The sequence below is a fragment of the Rhinatrema bivittatum genome, chromosome 6 (genome assembly GCF_901001135.1).
Source record: "Rhinatrema bivittatum chromosome 6, aRhiBiv1.1, whole genome shotgun sequence".
In the NCBI taxonomy this organism is placed as follows: domain Eukaryota; kingdom Metazoa; phylum Chordata; class Amphibia; order Gymnophiona; family Rhinatrematidae; genus Rhinatrema; species Rhinatrema bivittatum.
The window spans coordinates 135,880,470-135,899,467 of NC_042620.1; the positions used below are offsets into that span (position 1 = coordinate 135,880,470).

The 18,998-nt window shown below is 48.4% G+C and overlaps 1 protein-coding gene across 5 annotated transcripts in view; it reads right to left on the reverse strand.

The window, feature by feature from the left end:
- Positions 1-18,998, reverse strand: part of B4GALNT2 (beta-1,4-N-acetyl-galactosaminyltransferase 2) — a 412,142-nt gene that overhangs the window by 116,880 nt on the left and 276,264 nt on the right. For all 5 annotated transcript variants that reach the window (XM_029605962.1, XM_029605961.1, XM_029605960.1 and 2 more), the window contains exon 6: positions 8,726-8,906. In XM_029605962.1, coding sequence (XP_029461822.1) covers positions 8,726-8,906 — 181 coding nt within the window. The remainder of the gene's footprint in view (positions 1-8,725; positions 8,907-18,998) is intronic.

Consider the following 18,998-nt stretch of genomic DNA (forward strand, 5'->3'; position numbering starts at 1 on the left):
TTCAATGTCCGTGTTCATTACTCTACGTTGGGAAAACCAAGCGTTTTCTAAAGACTAGAATGATAGAGCATCGTTCTAATATCAAAAATAATCGTGAGGATGAACCGCTAGTTGTGCATTGTCAAGAACAGAAACATACGTTTGCTGATCTACGTTTTTGTGCAATTGATCACATATTACCTCATTGGCGTGGGGGAAATAGACATCGTCTTTTATTGCAAGCTGAACAGCGCTGGATATATAGACTTAATACTGTGTCCCCATCTGGCTTGAATAATGAATTAGAACTGCATGCGTTCCTGGGGTGATTAATCTCTTTCATTGTTTAATTCATGATTTTCCAATCACACTTGAATTAGGTCTGTGACGTCAGAATTCAGGTGAATTTAAAGAGCTTTGAACCTCGGTTTCAGTTCCTCCATTTTTCTTCTTACAAGATGGTCGAGACGTGAGGTCCATTCTGAACGGTAGCCCTGCCTTTACTAAGATAAGTACTATTTTCCTCCTCTTCTTGATATATGAAGTAATTACCATATGATTATTGTAGGTAACTGACTCTTGCTTAAACATCTTTTTGATGTGCTCCTGACGAAGCTGCATAAGCGAAACACCGGCCCGTGTAGGGCAACATGAAATAGTCGTTGGTTAAGAGTCTGCTGTTCTATGAATTCCATGGAGGACATTTTTAGTTAAAAGACAAAAACTCAAAGAAAAAATTTTGGAATATTAAAGCATTAAAAAATGATGAAGGTGGATGATTGAGTAGACCGGTTAGTGTCTGTTATGAGGACATATAACGTCAGGCTTGCTGACACCTTCTTAGGCTAAAATTTATTATATTTCGATTTCCACATTTTCTGTACTAGATTATTTTTGTGGTTATCTATTGACTCTCTGTTTGTTTGTTGTGCTCGGTGATTGAAATCTCCCATTATTACTGTACTGTCAAACTGATTAGCTTCCCTTATTTCTCTTACCATTTCATAAGAACATAAGAACATAAGAAAATGCCATACTAGGTCAGACCAAGGGTCCATCAAGCCCAGCATCCTGTTTCCAACAGTGGCCAATCCAGGCCATAAGAACCTGGCAAGTACCCAAAAACTAAGTCCATTCCATGTAACCATTGCTAATGGCAGTGGCTATTCTCTAAGTGAACTTAATAGCAGGTAATGGACTTCTCCTCCAAGAACTTATCCAATCCTTTTTTAAACACAGCTATACTAACTGCACTAACCACATTCGCTGGCAACAAATTCCAGAGTTTAATTGTGTGTTGAGTAAAAAAGAACTTTCTCCGATTAGTTTTAAATGTGCCCCATGCTAACTTCATGGAGTGCCCCCTAGTCTTTCTACTATCCGAAAGAGTAAATAACCGATTCACATCTACCCGTTCTAGACCTCTCATGATTTTAAACACCTCTATCATATCCCCCCTCAGTGTTGCAATCCCCCCTGTTGTTGCGCTACAGGAGGGCTCTTACCTTCCCCCGGAGGCCGCTCTGAAGCCAGGGCCTCGCCTGCGCATCATCCAGGACTTGCTCCAGGGCCTGAGAGGCCTAGCTGTGCCTGTGGCTTGCATGCCATATATTGTGGGAGGGAGGGGAGGCGGGGGCGGCCAAAGGCCGCCCCGCCCCCTGAAAGAAAAAGGAGAAAGGGACAACAAATGTAGGGAAAAGGAGTAACACACAGCACTCCAGCGCCACCTAGTGAGGGCGCCAGAGACCAATAATGAGAGTTGACAGAGGGAGGAAAGGGAGGGGTGACAAGAATAAGAGGCCACGAAATGGAACACGCGGCCAACCACCCCCTGGTGGTAGGTCGAGGCCCAGGAGACTCAAAGTCACAGGGCTGGAGGCCCAAGAGACGGCACTACAGGGCTGGAGGCCTAGCAGACACAGTTCCAGGGCCCGAGAGGCCTAGCAGACACAGCTCCAGGGCCCGGGAGGCCTAGCAGACACAGCTCCAGGGCCTGTGTTCCATCCGGGACTTGCTCCAGGGCCTGAGAGGCCTAGCTGTGCCTGTGGCTTGCATGCCAGCGTTTGGACTTCCTGTTCGGCGACGCCCTTCCCTAGGGGCTGGCCCGCAGCTCTCTTCCCCAGTTATAGGGCCAGTGGTGGGCAGTCCTGGCAAGCTCCTCCCAGGGAGTTGCCTTCTACTTCCAGTATTTAAGGACTTTCTGTTCAGTTGCAACGGGCTTCGGATCAGGTCCTACAGTCGTCTGTATCCTTGCTGATCCAGGTCTTCCGTGATCACATATGCCTTGATGGATCCCTGTCCAGTGTCTCTGCCTAGATGTCTGTTCCTGTGCCTGCCAGCCGAAGGGGCTTCGGATGTCAGTATCCCAGCATCGGAATCCTGTTCGCCTGGAGTTTCCCTGCACCCTCCTTCCGCAGCGTGGTCCGCGACCAGCCTTCTGGGCTGTGTAGGGCGCGTCTGGGACGGGGTGGTCCGCGACTCAGTCCCACGGGTGGGCTGAGTAGGGTGCCCTGATGGACAGTGCCATGTTTCCGTCCAGCCTTGTCTCAATGTCTTGCTTCAGCCTTTGCCCTGATGTCTTCGTGTCTCTGCCTTGACCTACGTCCTTGTTTGGTTCCTGAGCCTTCTGTCCTGTTGGGCCCTGGAGTGGCCAACAGGAGGGATTCGTCCCACGGGCTCTTGAGCTTCTGCCAGCCGAAGGGGCTTCGGATGTCAGTATCCCAGCATCGGAGTTCCTGTTCGCCTGGATCTTACCTGCCTTGTTTACGAGTTCTCGCTTCAGCCCTTGCCCTGATGTCTCCAACGTCTTGCTTCAGCCTGTCTTGATGTCTGCTTCAGCCCCCGTCTGATGTCTTCTGCAAAGGACTCTGTCTGCCCTCGCCTCTGTCTGGCCTGCTGCCCATTGCCATTCCCAGCGGCAGGTCCGAAAGGGCCGGGAACAGTCGGAGGACCGTTCATTAGTCAACTTCCCCCGTGTTGGCTACCATGGGCATGCAGGTCCGGCTGAGGGTCGGACTTCCTGCTTCTGTTCCTGCCTGCCTGGCTCACCATGCTTGCTCAGCTCACCTCCCACGGTGTGGCTTTGGGCTCTTCCTGGAGTCCTGCCATGGCCCAAGGGCTCACCACCCGCTTACGACGACCGCGCCCGCGCGCGCTCGTAACACTCAGTCGTCTCTTCTCCAAGCTGAAAAGTCCTAACCTTTTTAGTCTTTCTTCATAGGGGAGTTGTTCCATTCCCCTTATCATTATCTGTCTGACCATTTTGGCCAGGTGGATGTAGTATACTCCTGTCGCAATACTTTTACTCAACACATGGGGTTTCTACCCATATTGATTCTACTTTGCATTTAGTCTCTTGTATGATCTTTATCCTGTTGAATTCTATACACTTCTGGACATAAAGTGCCACATCCCCACCAAGTTGATCCTCCTTATCATTGCGATATAATTTGTACCCAGATACAGCACTGTCCCATTGGTTATCTTCCCTCTAGCAGGTCTCTGAGATGCCAATTATGTCTATCTCATCATTCACTACTATACTCTCTAACTCTCCCATCTTACTTCTGGCATTGGCATACAGACATTTCAAAGTGTGTTTTTTGTTTGTATTAACAACCTGCTTTTCAGTTGATAGGGATAACTTGGAATTCTTAAGCTCAGGTGATTCTTTACTTATAGACAGATGGAATATGTTTACTTTTATTGGAACCTCTCTGATGGGTTGGCCTAACTCTCTTGTTTCATTAGTATTCTTCAAATATATATTCCTCCAAATCATGCACTGCTGAGTGACTGTCGGCTTTCCCTCTTGTTCTAGTTTAAAAGCTGTATTATCTCTTTTTTAAAAGTTAGAACCAGCAGCCTGGTTCCACTCTGGTTAAGATGGAGCCTGTCCTTTCAGAAAAGTCTTCCCCTTCCTCAAAAGGTTCCCTAGTTCCTTACAAAGCTGAATCCCTCTTTCCTGCACCATCATCTCAACCACGCATTGAGACTCCAGAGCTCTGCCTGCCTCTGGGGACCTGCACATAGAACAGGGAGTTTTTCAGAGAATGCCACCCTGGAGGTTCTGGATTACAGCTTTCTACCTAAAATTCCTAAATTTGGCTTCCAGATCCTCTCTCCCACATTTTCCTACGTTGTTGGTGCCCACATATACTACCTTGTGTTGTGGTATATGTGGGCACCAACATATTGTGTTGATCTGCCACTATTGAATGCAAAAATAACTGACTCTCCTTTGGTTCAGTAACTTGTTGTGGTGTTCTGCACCATTCTGCTCCTACCCCTCTTATGGTGCCTTGGGGAACTCTTGAAACTGTGTTTTCTGCTTTTCCCCTCACTCGGTGCCATGGAATGTTAATGTCACTGTTGTTGTTTGCCCCTCTCATGGTGTTTTGGTTCATTCATGCCACTATTGGTTCTTCTTTACCCTCCTCTAGGTGTCTTGGAATGCTCTTCCCTCTGTTATTGCTATCTGTCTGCAAATTTAATTAAAACTGGATATAAAATAAAAATTTTAGAGCCCAAAATAGGTTGCATTGCTTTCCATATTGACTTAATGGAAAATGACTGACCAAATGACACAAACAAATAATATTTTTGGTCCTAAACTGAACAAAATAAATCACCAAACCAAATGGAATGAATGAATGAACCAAACCAAAAATTTTTTTCTGCGCACATCCCTAGTGTACATTGTTCTTTGTGCACTTGAGCAGGGCATTGCTGCAACATAGTTTCCTTTCTGCTACTGCTGTCACTTATACTCTCTTTCCAGATAATATTCCCAATGTTCCTTCGTACCTAGAACGTGTTGCTTTGATGACCAACTGGCAGAACGCTGTCTCAGAGCCCCCTACTGGCCATTAGAGATGTGCAAAGCCTGAACCTTTTGGTTTGGGCTTTGTTTTCAGCCTGCCGTGGGAAATTTTGTATTTCCCGTGGTTTGGGTCTTTTAAATTTGGGGGGACCCGAATTTTGGATTAGTGCGCACTAACATTTTTACGTTAGTGCACACTAAACCCGAAAACAAATTTTTCCAGAAATTTCAGGAAAAACTCATTCGGGTTTCGGGCTCCCTGAACCAGGACAAATGCACATCCCTAGTGGCCATCACTACTGTAGAATGATCATCTGGATCCATGTTCTAAGATTTTGCCGCTCATAAGTAGAGTGCCATGGCAACGCCTCTTAAAAGCTGTACTGGCTCATGGCCCTAAAGCAAGTAGAAGCAGGATCTCTTTTTAGTTTGGATACATGATGCCTTCAAAATTTGCCCCCACTCTAGGCAGTTGCTCATGTTGCCTATGCCTAAATCCGGGCCTGGGAACAGGTAGTGAGTGAGAAAGGACATGCTTCCCATTTGCTCCAGGGGTTATCTGATATTTCAACCTCCACAATGATAATTGGCAATTTATTTTGCAAGTAAATTAGCCTACAGTAAACTACACATGTCATTGTATGGACAGGATTGTATTTAAAAATAAATGCCTCAAGATGGCCACCAAAAAATTTCTAGAGACAGGGAAAAGGAAAGGGCTGTAGACCCTCGGATGGAGGATACTCCAACAGATAGTCCATAATTACCAGTAAAAGATTTTCTGGTGCATAAGGTAGCAGTAAAGGTAGTAGTGGCTTTGGAGCATAAATTTGATACTGTCTAGTCTACAGTAAATTTGAGAAGATTAATCACCCATTAACCGACATAAGTTAAAAAATAAACGAAGCTCAAACAAGAATCTCAGAAGCAAGAGAGTGTTAGAAAATTCTTCTTACTGTCTAACCTAATTATCAGGCTGATACTGTACAGTGCGCTCCGACGGAGCGCACTGTTAGCCTGCTCTTGGACGTGCGTTTTCCCTTACCCCTTATTCAGTAAGGGGAGGAAAACGCGCGTCCAACCCGCGGCACCTAATAGTGCCCTCAACATGCAAATGCATGTTGATGGCCCTATTAGGTATGGGCGCGGGATACAGAAAGTAAAATGTGCAGCCAAGCCGCACATTTTACTTTCAGACCCAAAGGTCGGCGCTAATTTCTTCCAGTGCCGGGAAAGTGCACAGAAAAGCAGTAATAACTGCTTTTCTGTGCACCCTCCGACTTAATATCATAGCGATATTAAGTCGGAGGTCCCGAAAAGTAAAAAAAAGTTCAATTTTGCCGGCGTCCGGTTTCCGAGCCCGTGGCTGTCAGCGGGCTCGAGAACCGACGCCGGCAAAATTGAGCGTCGGCTGTCAAACCCGCTGACAGCCGCCGCTCCTGTCAAAAAGGAGGCGCTAGGGACGCGCTAATGTCCCTAGCGCCTCCTTTTCCCCATTTTTACCACGTCACCTAATTTAAATACAGAATTGCGCGCGCCGGGAGAGCGGGCGTTCGTCCGCTCTTCCGCGGACTTTACTGTATTGGCCCGTATGAAGGTAATGAGGCACTGGATTGTGTTATCTGAGGGAGGGATGGGGAATTCTCTTTGTATGTGTAATTATAAGAGCAGGTTAGTTGCACATCTACTGGGGATGGTTTATGGACAAGGGATCCTGCCTATAGATAGTGGACATCTTATCAACAGTAATCTCATACCATAGAAGGCTGTGACTTTGAAAGGTATGAGCTTTAAAGCAATGGTCTTTTATAAAATACATTTTAATATGCTATTTGTAATTGATTATAAAAGTTCTACAATCGTTGGAAGTTGCTGACTGTGTTGCAATCTATAAGCCTTTTTGTTAAGAGAGATTAACATGTACTAATGCTAAATTTGGTGCTTAACATTAATTAAATTCATGTTACTACAAATTAATGAAAACAATTTATTTTAATGAAGACCAAGTGTTACTGATCTGTGACAAAAGTAAATGCATTAAGAACGGATTAAACCATTCAGTTTGCATTGAGCCAAATAAATTTCACTACCGCTTAAGGGCCTGATTTTTAAAAGCATTTTATGTAGATAAAATGAAGTTTTATGCCTGTAAATGATCCTTACAAAATTACACAGGGGTGGAGGTTTGTGTGTAAAAGTACACAGGGAGGTGATTCTGCACACACTTTTATGTGCACTGGAAATAAGCATTCCAAGGCGGGGGGAGGGGGAATAGAATTTACATGCATGTTTTCAATTTTCAAAAGTATGTATGTAAATCTATTTGCATGCATTTATAGCTACTAATTAGCAGATGTAAATGTGTGTATGTATGCCGCAGTGGGTTCTGTATGTACCCCAATTTTCAAAGTCTGCTTTGAAAATCAAGCTAAAGTTTGTTTGTACATTTGCATGCAAACCTTAGCTCTGCGTGGAATGCTGAAAGTTATTCGGTAAGAAGGGTTCTTAAATTTTGGCCAAAAGCATTGGCAGGTAAACACACCTGCCAACAAGTCAGCTTCCCCAGCAACAGGGGCAAATAGCCCCGAATGTTCCCATACCAATACTCACTCTTTCTCATTCCCAAGCAGACCCCTCTAAGCAACCCCGCCCCCCAGAGTCCCTGCACCTGAAAACCAAACCCACTCTCTGCCCAACTGAAGAAACCCCTCAAGTCACCCCAAAGCCTCTTCTCCTAAGATCTTCCTAACAGAACTCCTTAGGAAGCAGGGTTCTCTGAGTAGAACTGATTCACTCTTGCCTGACCAGCTCCGTTATTCAAACTGTGCTGGCTGACCCAATGTTCATCTTGATCCTGCAGGCCTCATTCTGCTCAGGAGAACTTCGATCTAAAGAGTTCTAGTAGAATAATCCTAAGGAAGAAGGGATCTGAGGGGGGTTTCAGCTAAGGGATTTCTTTGGCATTTGGGTGTGGGTATGTTAAGTGTGCAATAAGGGATCTGGAGGGGGAATGGGGCAACATAATTATATGCCTTGTTTATCTGGGGGAGGAAGTCATATGGGTAGGGTTCTGCTGAGGAAATAGAGGTCCTTTTTATTTCTGGTGGGAAGGCCACCTTGCATTATTGTGGCTAGTAATCATACAGGTTGTGAAACAATCACACACAAGAAAACACACAGAAAAAGGAAAATAGAATGATATTTCAAAGAACACTACGCATAAATTTGTTCATTACAAGGCCATTATGGGGTAAGGATGAGGGGTAAGGGGTGAGCGGTGACTGGAGGATTGAGTAAGCCAGACAAATGGCAAGATTTGAAAATTCCTGCTGGCTGATCATCTAAGAGTTATCCAGCTAGTTATTCAGGTACATCTTATCCAGATAACTTGAGGCAATCCAGGGATTGTTTCAGGGCAGAGTTAAGTTAGCCGGATAAGTTATCTGACTAGGCCTAGTATTCAGAGTTAGCCAGATAACTTATCCTGCTCACTCTGGTCATACTGTAGAGCAGTCCTAACATTAGCAGATTAAAGTTATTTGGCTATCTTTAAGATAGTTGGGTAAATTCAGCAGCACTGCTGTTTATCTCAACAAAATTAACTCAATTTGTTTTTGGCCAAATAGCAACTGGTATTGGACCCCTATATTGTATATGAGAACTGTTTTGTGCTCCCAAAATATTAGTAGAAAAGTTGCCAATAATGCATGCACTTTACCACTACTGGGAATTTACATGCATTACACATACACACACACACACATACACTCATATACAACCTGGTTTTTAAACACTATTGCCAAAATCACAGCTACTTATGGTAAGTGATTACAAGGCTCATTTATAGTAATATTCTAAAAAAAAGTAACTTGATCCTGCTCTCTTGGAAATGTGAGACAATGCTATTAGCTTTGAATTCATCACCTATATCCAGTGCTTGGACGTGGTAAACACTGCTTGTATAGGTGATATGCTGCAATATGTAATTTAGAGAAGCAACGTCCATGGTGGAAATAATCAGATGATTCTTGCCACGACCTTGCACCATCTTTTCCGAGACAACCATGAGTGTGTTCAGTGTTCCCAAGGATGCACGCAATGTCACCTGCAACAACACAGAATTCAGACTATTAGTGCCATTCATGCGGTCCCTTTCTATGTGCAGCAGGCAGACATTCAGGGTCTTATTTTCTAAAGGATTTACACATAGAAACCATGGTTTCTATGCATAAACCACCTTTTTAAAATGAATTAGGAGTCCCTGTGAATTAAAATACACACAGAACATGATTTTGCCACCCCACGGGTCCAGAAAATTTTAGGAAGAGAGGAAGGCAAGAAAGGAGAGAGGAGCATTTGCCCAGGCATTGCACCTGTATGGGCTTCTTTAACTCACTGGCTCAACCTGAATTCTGATGTAGCCCATGGGACTAAAAACAAAATGTTCTGCTGCTGCCCCACACTCCTGATCCAACCCATGCAGGGCTGAAGAAACTGTGACTGCTACCAGAGCCAAAAATGTGAGTCAGCTGCTGGTGCTTTCTCCTTCCCATGATTCACCACAAGCCAGAAGAAGAGTGGATCTGGTGCCTCTCACACTCTCATGCAGTTTAAAGTCTAAGATACCATTGGAACCATATGGAGCTCACTAGAAATTTAAGATGTACTTCATAGTTCAAACTTCTTCTTAGACTGTGAATCATGCAGGAGGAAAGGAAAAGAGCCAGTTGGGCCATGGAGAAGGAGGGAAGGAGAGAAGTACTTTATGCATTTGGAGGAGAGCTGCAACTAGGGTTAGGAGGGGAAGAGCAATACCTGGGGCAGTAGGGAGTAGAGCAGGGACAAGGGGTTGGGGGGAGAGAAGCACCTGGGGATTCGGGTTGGTGAGTGAGAGATTAGATGTGGGTAGGAATGAACAGGGAGTAGGACACTTGGGTGTATGTGGAAAGCATGGATTGGGAATCCATGGGTTTGTGGGGAAGGTAGTAACTAGGGGTCAGGATGAGGGGTAAGGGGTGAGTGGTGACTGGAGGATTGAGTAAGGTCTGGAAAATTGGGAAGAAATGGGAGAGAGGCAAATGAGGCATGGGTGGATGGGAGAAGACTTGATGATTTAGTGGGGACTCGGGAGAGCAGCACTTGGGGCATTGAGAAGAAGAGCATGGACTGAGATTAAGTAGGAGGGGATTTGCAGGAAATAGAAGATTGGGGGTGGGTGTGTAGAGAAGATATAATTTGGGAGGTTAATTATGGATGGGAGATTGGGTGATAGGATTCTGGGATCAGCTGGGGTTGATGGAACTTGAGTGTGAGTCTAGAGAATGTGAGACTGGGAACTGTGTTTAAGAGTGAAGATGTATGGGACAGGGAGCAGATAGTGTAAGCTGGGAAAATGATATGCAGCTAGTGGATGCTAGAAGTGGGGATGGGAGCTGAACAGTGAAGAAGGGGTCAGACATGGTATGAAGGACCTGGAGGATTGGGAGGGGGAAACAGTGGAGAGGGATGGGTGAGAGAGAATGGAAATGGAGGACTAAAAAGAGGGTGAGAGGAGGAATGGGAAGCTGGGTAGCAGGAAAGAGAGAAGAAAGGGACTAGAGCCAGGGGAGAGTGTGAATTACAGGGAAGGAGTTTAAGCAAGTGAGGGTATAAGAAACAGATGAGAGTTAGGGAAGGGGTGAGTACAGAGGGTCGAAATGGATGACTAGGCAGTGGATGAAAAACAGAGAGAGAAACAGGAAGATAGGGAAGAAGAACATGGGAAAATGGAGGAAGGGTTAGAGCGGAAAATATGAGCTGGGAAAGGGGTGTGTAAAAGTGTGAGAGAGAGCTGGTAGGTAAGTGAGAGATGAAAAGAAGGAGACTGCAGATTGTGAGGAAGAACTGTGGTAAGGACAAAGGCATCAGAGCTTGAGATCAGTGAGAGAGAGATGGAGAGCTGAGAGGGGGCAATGAAGGATAGAGTTGGGAAAGGAATAGCAGGAGCAGGGAGAACTAGAGAGAGAGCAGGAGGAATGAAATCTAGCAATGAATAGAGAGAGAAATTAAATGAAAGGAAAATATCAATGTCAAAGACACAGGGAAGGAAGAGAAACAAACAGGACAAGAGAAGTAGAACATAAGAAGAACCTGGAAAAGTAGTTTGGAAAAAAGAAGAAGAGGAAAGCACTGAAGACAGAAGAAAACAAGAACAATGCAATTAGAAAAAAATAAAATACCTAGACAGCAAAGGTAGAAAAGATTTTATTTTAAGTTAGTGACTGGAATATGTCAGCTTTGGAAAAGTGCATCTCTAATATCTTTGTATTTTACATAGTACAGGAGGAAATCCATTTCTATTCCTTTTTCTCCAGTGTTGTATTGTATGCAGAGTTAGGCTTCTTGGGGTTTCCATTTCAGTTTTTGTCTGCATATTTCTGTATCTAATTTGAGGTCCCTTGTTCTGTATTTGGTGAGTGTCTGTTGGTGTTCTGTTTGTGACTTACAATATTCTGCTAGTTTCTTTTTTCCATGTACAGATCTCTAGCAATCTAACTTGTGCTGTGTTCCCAGTTGGAGGTATATTAGTTTCTAGGGCCTAGTACTGTTGCGGTCCCGGGCCGTGCCCCAGTCCCTCCACCTACCTCGGGGACGGCTCGGGCCGTTTCGGGGCCTTCTCGGGCCTGCATGGCCTCCAGCGTGTCGCTTCCTCCTCGGGAGAGATGCCGACGATCCACCGCGGTTGGCCCCATCCCCTAGACGCACGCACGTGAGGAGGAGTCCCTCTTAAAGGGGCCAGCACGGGAAAACTCTAGCCCTTCCTTGGATGACTTCATACGCTATCAGGGTATTTAAACCCTGCTTCTGGACATCTTCAGTGCCTTGCAACAAGGTTCACTCAGTCCCCTGAGTTTCTAGTTGCTGCGTTTGGATCTTGGATCGTCTCTTCTGTCTTCTGGCTTCCGACCCAGCTCCGTCCCATGACTCTGTCTTCAGCTTCCACCCCTGGTTTTGGTTTGGATCTCTAACTTCTGGCTTCTGACTTGGCTTCACTCCTGGACTCCAACATCGGCTTCTTCCACCACCTCAGGTATCCGGTACTCGCTGGCCCAGAGGATTCTCCTAAGTCCCAGCGGCTCGGGCTCTCACAGTCTCCTCCCGGGGGAGCCGTGGGCTTCCGAGGGTGAAGACTCTTCGAACCTCCTGGGCCCAGCTGTCCTCTTCGTCCACCTCTCCAGACGCTGCCCGGATCCTTGGTCGCATAGGATCCCACCTAAGTCCAAGAGGCCCGGGTACCTACGGGCTCCTCCTGGGGGGACCTCGGGCTTCCAGTGGTGAATTCTTCTCCAGAGTCTCTTCAGCGCCGCCTCCCGGCTGTGACGCTTCCTGTGGGTTTCCACAGTAGTCCATCTACTGTCTCAGCCGGCCCAAGGGTCCACAACCGTAACAGTTTGCAAGGCCATGGACCCGGCGGATCTTGCAGGCTTGAAAGCCATCCCAGGGATCGCACAGAGGCTGCAACAGCAGCAAACATGCCTCGAGTCCTTGATGGCAACAGTGCAGGGAGTAGCTGACCGCGTTGGTGGAGCCACTGCTTCCAGTCCCCCGGTACCTGGAGCTGAGACCAATACCGGACCAGTGGCACCCATACAGATGCCAGCACCCTCGCGGTTTTCAGGGATTGTGAAGATCTGCCGAGGTTTCCTGAACCAGTGCTATATTCGATTCAATCTTCTTCCAGCCCAGTTCTCGACGGACCGGTTGAAGACGAGCTATATTATCTCCCTGCTGGATGGGAGACCCTTGGCGTGGGCCTCCACTCTGTGGAAGCATTAGGACGCCCGCCTAGCCAATTTGGTACAATTCGTCACCGCCTTTCGGCGGGTCTTCAATGAGTCCTCCCGCAGACCTACTGCCGCATCTGAACTGCTCCAGCTGTGTCAGGGTAACCGGCCTTTGGCTAAACTTGCCGTGGACCTCCAGACTCTAGCCGCCGAATTGAACTGGGCAAGTGATAGCCTGCACGGCATCTTTTTGGAAAGTCTCTCCCCAAGCCTTCAGGATGAGTTGGAGGCCAGAGATCTCCCGGACGACTTGAATGATCTCATTGACCTAGCGGGCCGCGTAGACCGCCGTATCCAACACCGGTTCTGAGAGAGGAAGCCTGCTCACAGACTCGGGAGCTCCGGAACCACACCTTCCCGAAGCGGGCACTCCCCTTCTGCCTCTCCCAGGGCTCAAGATCCTGAACCCATGCAGGTGGGCCTGGGGCCAATCTCTCAAGAAGAAAGGAGGAGACGTCAGTCCCTGGGTCTGTGCCTGTATTTCGGTGGCAAGGGCCATTTCCTTGCTCGCTGTAGCGAGCATCTGGGAAATGCTCGGACCTAGGGACAGTCGGGGAGCTAACCCTAGGTCACACCACTTCTGCCTCCCCGTGCACCATTCCGGTGACCTTACTCCTTCCCGAAGGAGAGTTCGATACGCTATCCCTGATCGACTCAGGAGCAGGGGGGAACTTCATCCTCAAAAAATTGGTTCAGCAACTCCAGATTGGGGTTCAACCCCAAAGACCCCCTCTCTGTGTGTCTTCTATTCAGGGACCATTGCTATGTATACCAAGCCTCTCATACTACGCACTGATATTCTGCATCAGCAGGAGATCTCGTTCCTCATCCTGGAAAAGTCCATGCATCCGGTCATCCTGGGGATACCTTGGCTGCAGAAGCACTCTCCTGTAATCTCATGGGATACCCTCCAGGTGGCGTCCTGGGGCCCCTCGTGCTTCGACTCCTGTTTAGCCACTGTCCCATGACCACCAGTACCTCTGCTGATGACTTCCTTGGCATTGCCATCCCGCTCCAGCATTTTCTAAGGAAAAGGCTGAGATCCTCCTGGAGCACCGCTCCTTCGACTGTGTGATCAACTTGCTCCCAGGTACCACACCACCATGAGGGCAGGTATACCCATTGTCCCTTCCTGAGACACAGGCCATGTCTGCATACATCCGGGAGAACCTGGACCGAGGGTTCATTCAACCATCCAAGTCCCCAGCTGGAACGGGGTTCTTCCTTGTAGCGAAGAAGGACGGGTCCCTCTGACCCTGCATAGATTATCATTGCCTGAACATCATTACCTAGCGGGATCAGTATCCTTTGCCCTTGATTCCAGAACTTTTGGACAGACTACAGGGGGCCAAGGTGTTCACTAAGTTGGATCTCCGTGGGGAGTATAATCTAGTGACAATTCGGCCAGGAGACCACTTTTAACACAAGGGATGGCCACTACGAATACCTGGTCATGCCCTTCGGTCTCTACAATGCCCCAGCAGTATTTCAGAACCTCATGAACGAGGTCCAGAGGGAGATGTTACATACCTTGGTAATTGTTTACCTTGACGATGTGCTCATTTATTCCAAAGACTTGGAGACTCATCGCTATGATGTATGCCATGTGCTACAGAAACTCCGAGATAACCAACTCTACGCAAAGTTTGAGAAGTGTCTCTTCGAGCAGGAGTCGCTACCCTTCCTTGGGTACATCATATCCTCCACAGGTTTTCTTATGGACCCAGAGAAGGTCGCAGCGATCAAGGATTGGCCGCAACCACTGGGAGTGAAGGCACTCCAACAGTACCTGGAGTTCACCAACTTTTACTGGCAATTTATTCCCCACTATTCCCAGATGGTGGCCCCGCTGATGGCCCTTACCAGAAAGGGCGCCGATGCTAAGAACTGGCCACCGACGGACTTGATGAATGCATTCCTCCAAGACACCTGCCTCCGCCACCCTGACCCTCAACGCCAGTTCATTGTGGAGGTCGACGCCTCCGACATAGCTGTAGGGGCCGTTCTGAGCCAGTTGTCCAATGGAGGCAAACCCCTGCCGTATTCCTACTATTCACGCAAATTCTCCCCTGCCGAGAGGAAATATGGCATAGGGGATAAGGAGCTACTGGCCATCAAACTTGCATTCGAGGAATGGCACCAATGGTTGGAGGGGGCCCAACACCCAGTAATCGTTTACACAGACCATAATAACTTGGAGTATTTGTGTCGCCCAGCGCCTTAACCCACGGCAGGTGCGCCTGTCACTCTTCAGCCGTTTTAATTTTTCTCTTCATTACCGACCGGCGTCCAAGAACGTTTGATCGGATGCCCTCTCCCGCATGACAGAGACTGAAGATATCACCAACCCGCCTCAGTACATTCTGGACCCGGCCAAAGTTCTTCTGGCAGCATCCGAGGTGGTTCCCGCGGGAAAGACTGTGGTGCCCTCTCGTTCCCGCCAGAGTGTTAGCATGGGCCCATGACTCCTTGACTGCTGGACATCCAGGAACAGCCAGGACCCTTAGAACTTCTGTTGGAGTTCTACCGATGGCCGCAGCTCAAGAGGGGTGTCCGACTCTATGTTCAGTCGTGTCCTACATGTGCCCAGCAGAAACCCTTGCATGGATGCCCCTGGGAGCTCCTTCAGCTGCTGCCCATTCCTACCGAGCCCTGGACCCATCTTTCCACCGATTTTATTGTTGATTTGCCTGTTTCAGATGGGAAGACCGTGATCTGGGTCACGGTCGACCGTTCTCGAAGATGGCTCACTTCGTGCCTCTCGCTAAACTGTCCTCGGCACCAGAATTAGCTATCCTCTTTACGCAACATATCTTCTGTCTACATGGACTCCCTTTGCACATAGCCTCTGACCGTGGTCCGCAGTTTACTGCAAAATATTGGAAGGCCCTTTGCAGGAAGTTCGGTGTGCAACTCGACTTAACAACAGCCTTAAGGTGAAGATACTAATGGAGGGTCTTCAGAAATTGCTGCTCCCATTCTCCTTGCTCTTTTTGTTTGGTATGACTTTACAGAAGGGATGGTTGTTAGGATCCCTGGCTGATAGTAGTGGAACCACCGGTTAGACCGCTTACCTAGTGATGAGAAGTTCCAAAGGCAGTCCGAGTCAGGGCAGGCAGCAGGCAACGAAATCCAATACTCAGTCCGGGTCGGGGCAGGCAGCAAACAATCAGGAACCAAAACAGCAGATAATCCAAAGGCAGGCAGCAGGCAACGAAATCCAATACTCAGTCCGGGTCGGGGCAGGCAGCAGACAATCAGGAACCAAAACAGCAGATAATCCAAAGGCAGGCAGCAGGCAACGAAATCCAATACTCAGTCCGGGTCGGGGCAGGCAGCAAACAATCAGGAACCAAAACAGCAGATAATCCAAAGGCAGGCAGCAGGCAACGAAATCCAATACTCAGTCCGGGTCAAGGCAGGCAGTAGACAATCAGGAATAGCGGCAAATCCCCAGGCGAAAGCTCCACAGAACAATCGTGGCCGAAGCAGCGAATTGGGGAAGCTGCTTCCTTTAAATAGTCTATTCTCCCGCGCAAACGGAGCCTCTGCTGGCGTCTGACGTCAAGGGGGCGGAGCCAACGCTCGAATCCCGCGGTGATTGGTTCCCCTCGCCGCGCGGAGACGCTGCTCTGCCCGCGGAGCGAAAACGCCCCGATCCCCGCCAGCTCGCGCTGACGATGCTGCCGGGACCGCCCTGCTACTCCCCGGAGCCCGAACGTCGCCACCAGCGCGCTGCCTCGCCGCGGCCCGCGCGCCAAAGGTAACAGTACCCCCTCCGCAAGGCCCCCTCCTCCCACCTTGAGGTCCAGGCTTGAAGGGAAAGCAAAGGTGAAAGGCCCGCAGCAAACGGGAAGCCTGTATATTAGAGGAAGGCTCCCAGGTATTGTCCGCTGGGCCAAAGTGTTTCCAGGAAATCAGGTATTGAAGCCGACCCTGCACGCGCCTGGAGTCTAAAATCTCCCGCACTTCGTATCGACCATCATCCGGAAGAACGGGTACAGTGGTCCGTCGCCGGCGCTGAGGCCAAGACAGGACAGCAGGTTTCAGCAAGGAAACATGGAAGGCGTTGTGAATACGCAGGGAGGGGGGGAGGCAAAGTCCATAGGTGACTGGGTTGATCCGTCGTTGAATCGGAAACGGCCCAATGAAACGAGGCGCAAACTTGGCAGATGGGAGACGTAAACGAAGATGACGGGTGCTCAACCAAACGAGATCCCCACAACGAAGATTAGGAGCCGGAATCCACGTCTTATCCGCCTGATGCTTCATGGCAGCAGCATTCTTAGCCAATAAGGCATGTGTGGCGGACCACAGGCGGGACATAGAGGCGACCGTGGCATTGACCGCAGGACAAGTGGAGAAGGTGTGGACCGGCAGAGGGAAGTTCGGATGCCTGCCATAGACCAAAAAGAACGGGGAGCCTCCTGTGGCCCGACGAACATGATTATTATGGGAGATCTCGGCCCAGACCAGTAGAGAAGCCCAATCATCCTGACGTTGATTGACATACGCCCGAAGAAACGCCTTGACAGATTGATTAGTTCGTTCAGTGAGACCGTTGGACTGAGGGTGATAGCAGATGAAAAATCAAGCTTCACTCGTAGAAGTTTACAAAGATTTGTCCAAAAGCGGGCCGTAAACTGTACACCCCGATCGGAGACAATGCTAAGAGGAAGGCCATGGAGGCGAAACACGTGGTGCAGGAAAAGATGAGCCAGTTCCGGGGCCGAAGGCAAGCCAGGAAGAGGAATGAAATGAGCCATCCGGGAAAAACGATCCACCACCACCCAGATGACAGTATGACCCCCGGAGGACGGAAGATCGGTAATAAAGTCGGTGGCAATATGTGTCCATGGAGACGTGGGAAGAGGAAGCGGGTGTAACAACCCCAGAGGACTCCGGCGTGGCGTTTTTTGAGCCGCACAGACCGAGCAAGAATCCACAAAATCCTTGACGTCCCTCTCCCAGGTTGGCCACCAATAATGACGAGAGAGAAGTTCCTTGGTACGAGTAACCCCCGGGTGGCCTGCCAGCGGATCGGAGTGACACCACCGGAGAACCTTCAGACGCGACCGTTTAGGGACAACGGTCTTCCCTATGGGCACCGTGAAGGTGGCAGCCAGTTGAATTTGGGCTGGATCAATGAGGAAGCGAGGAGGATCCGGAGTATCAAGCACGTCAAAGCTACGTGAGAGTGCGTCGGCTCGAACATTCTTTTGAGCCGGACGGAAGCGGACGAGAAACTGGAACCTGCTAAAGAAAAGAGCCCATCGGGCCTGCCGTGGATTCAGTCGCTGAGCAGTCGCCAAGTATTCAAGATTTTTATGGTCGGTATAGACCGTGATGACATGACGAGCGCCCTCCAACAGATGTCGCCACTCCTCAAAGGCCAATTTTATGGCCAACAATTCCTGGTCACCAATGGTATAGTTGCGTTCCGCAGGCGTAAACTTCTTAGAAAAGAAGGCACAGGTCACCCAGTGCTCCTCAGTCGAGTGTTGAAGAAGAACCGCCCCCACACCCACTGCTGAGGCATCGACTTCGAGGGTAAACGGCCTTGCAGGATCAGGGCGGCGGAGGCATAAGTCAGTGGTGAATGCCTTCTTTAATCGATGAAAGGCCAATACCGCCTCCTCCGGCCAGTGCTGCGTAGAAGCTCCCTTCTTAGTGAGGGCTGTGAGTGGTGCCACCAAAGAAGAAAAATGAGGAATAAACTGTCTATAATAGTTCGAGAAGCCCAAAAATCTTTGTAAGGCACGTAATCCTACAGGCTGAGGCCAATTGAGGATGGCTTTGAGTTTGTCAGGGTCCATAGATAAGCCCTTGTTGGAAACAATATAACCGAGGAAAGGTAACTGTTGTTGATGAAAAATACACTTCTCCAGCTTGGCGAACAATTTATGCTCCCGGAGGCATTGCAAAACTTGCGGAACATGGAGCACATGTTGAGACAAGGAATGAGAAAAAATCAATATGTCGTCCAAATAGACAATGACGTGGGAATAAAGAATATCACGAAAGATGTCATTTATCATGTCCTGTAAAACCGCCGGGGCGTTGCAAAGCCCAAAGGGCATTACCCGATATTCATAATGACCGTCATGGGTATTAAATGCGGTCTTCCACTCATCCCCTTCTCGGATCCGTATCAAATTGTAGGCCCCCCGCAAGTCCAATTTGGTAAATATTTGCGCCCCCTTAATCCGGTCAAATAACTCCGTGATGAGGGGAATAGGATACTTGTTCTTTCTGGTGATGGAATTAAGACCACGATAGTCAATACAAGGCCTTAAAGACCCATCCTTCTTCTTAACAAAAAAAAATCCAGCTCCCGCCGGGGATGTAGAAGGTCGGATAAATCCCCGATCTAA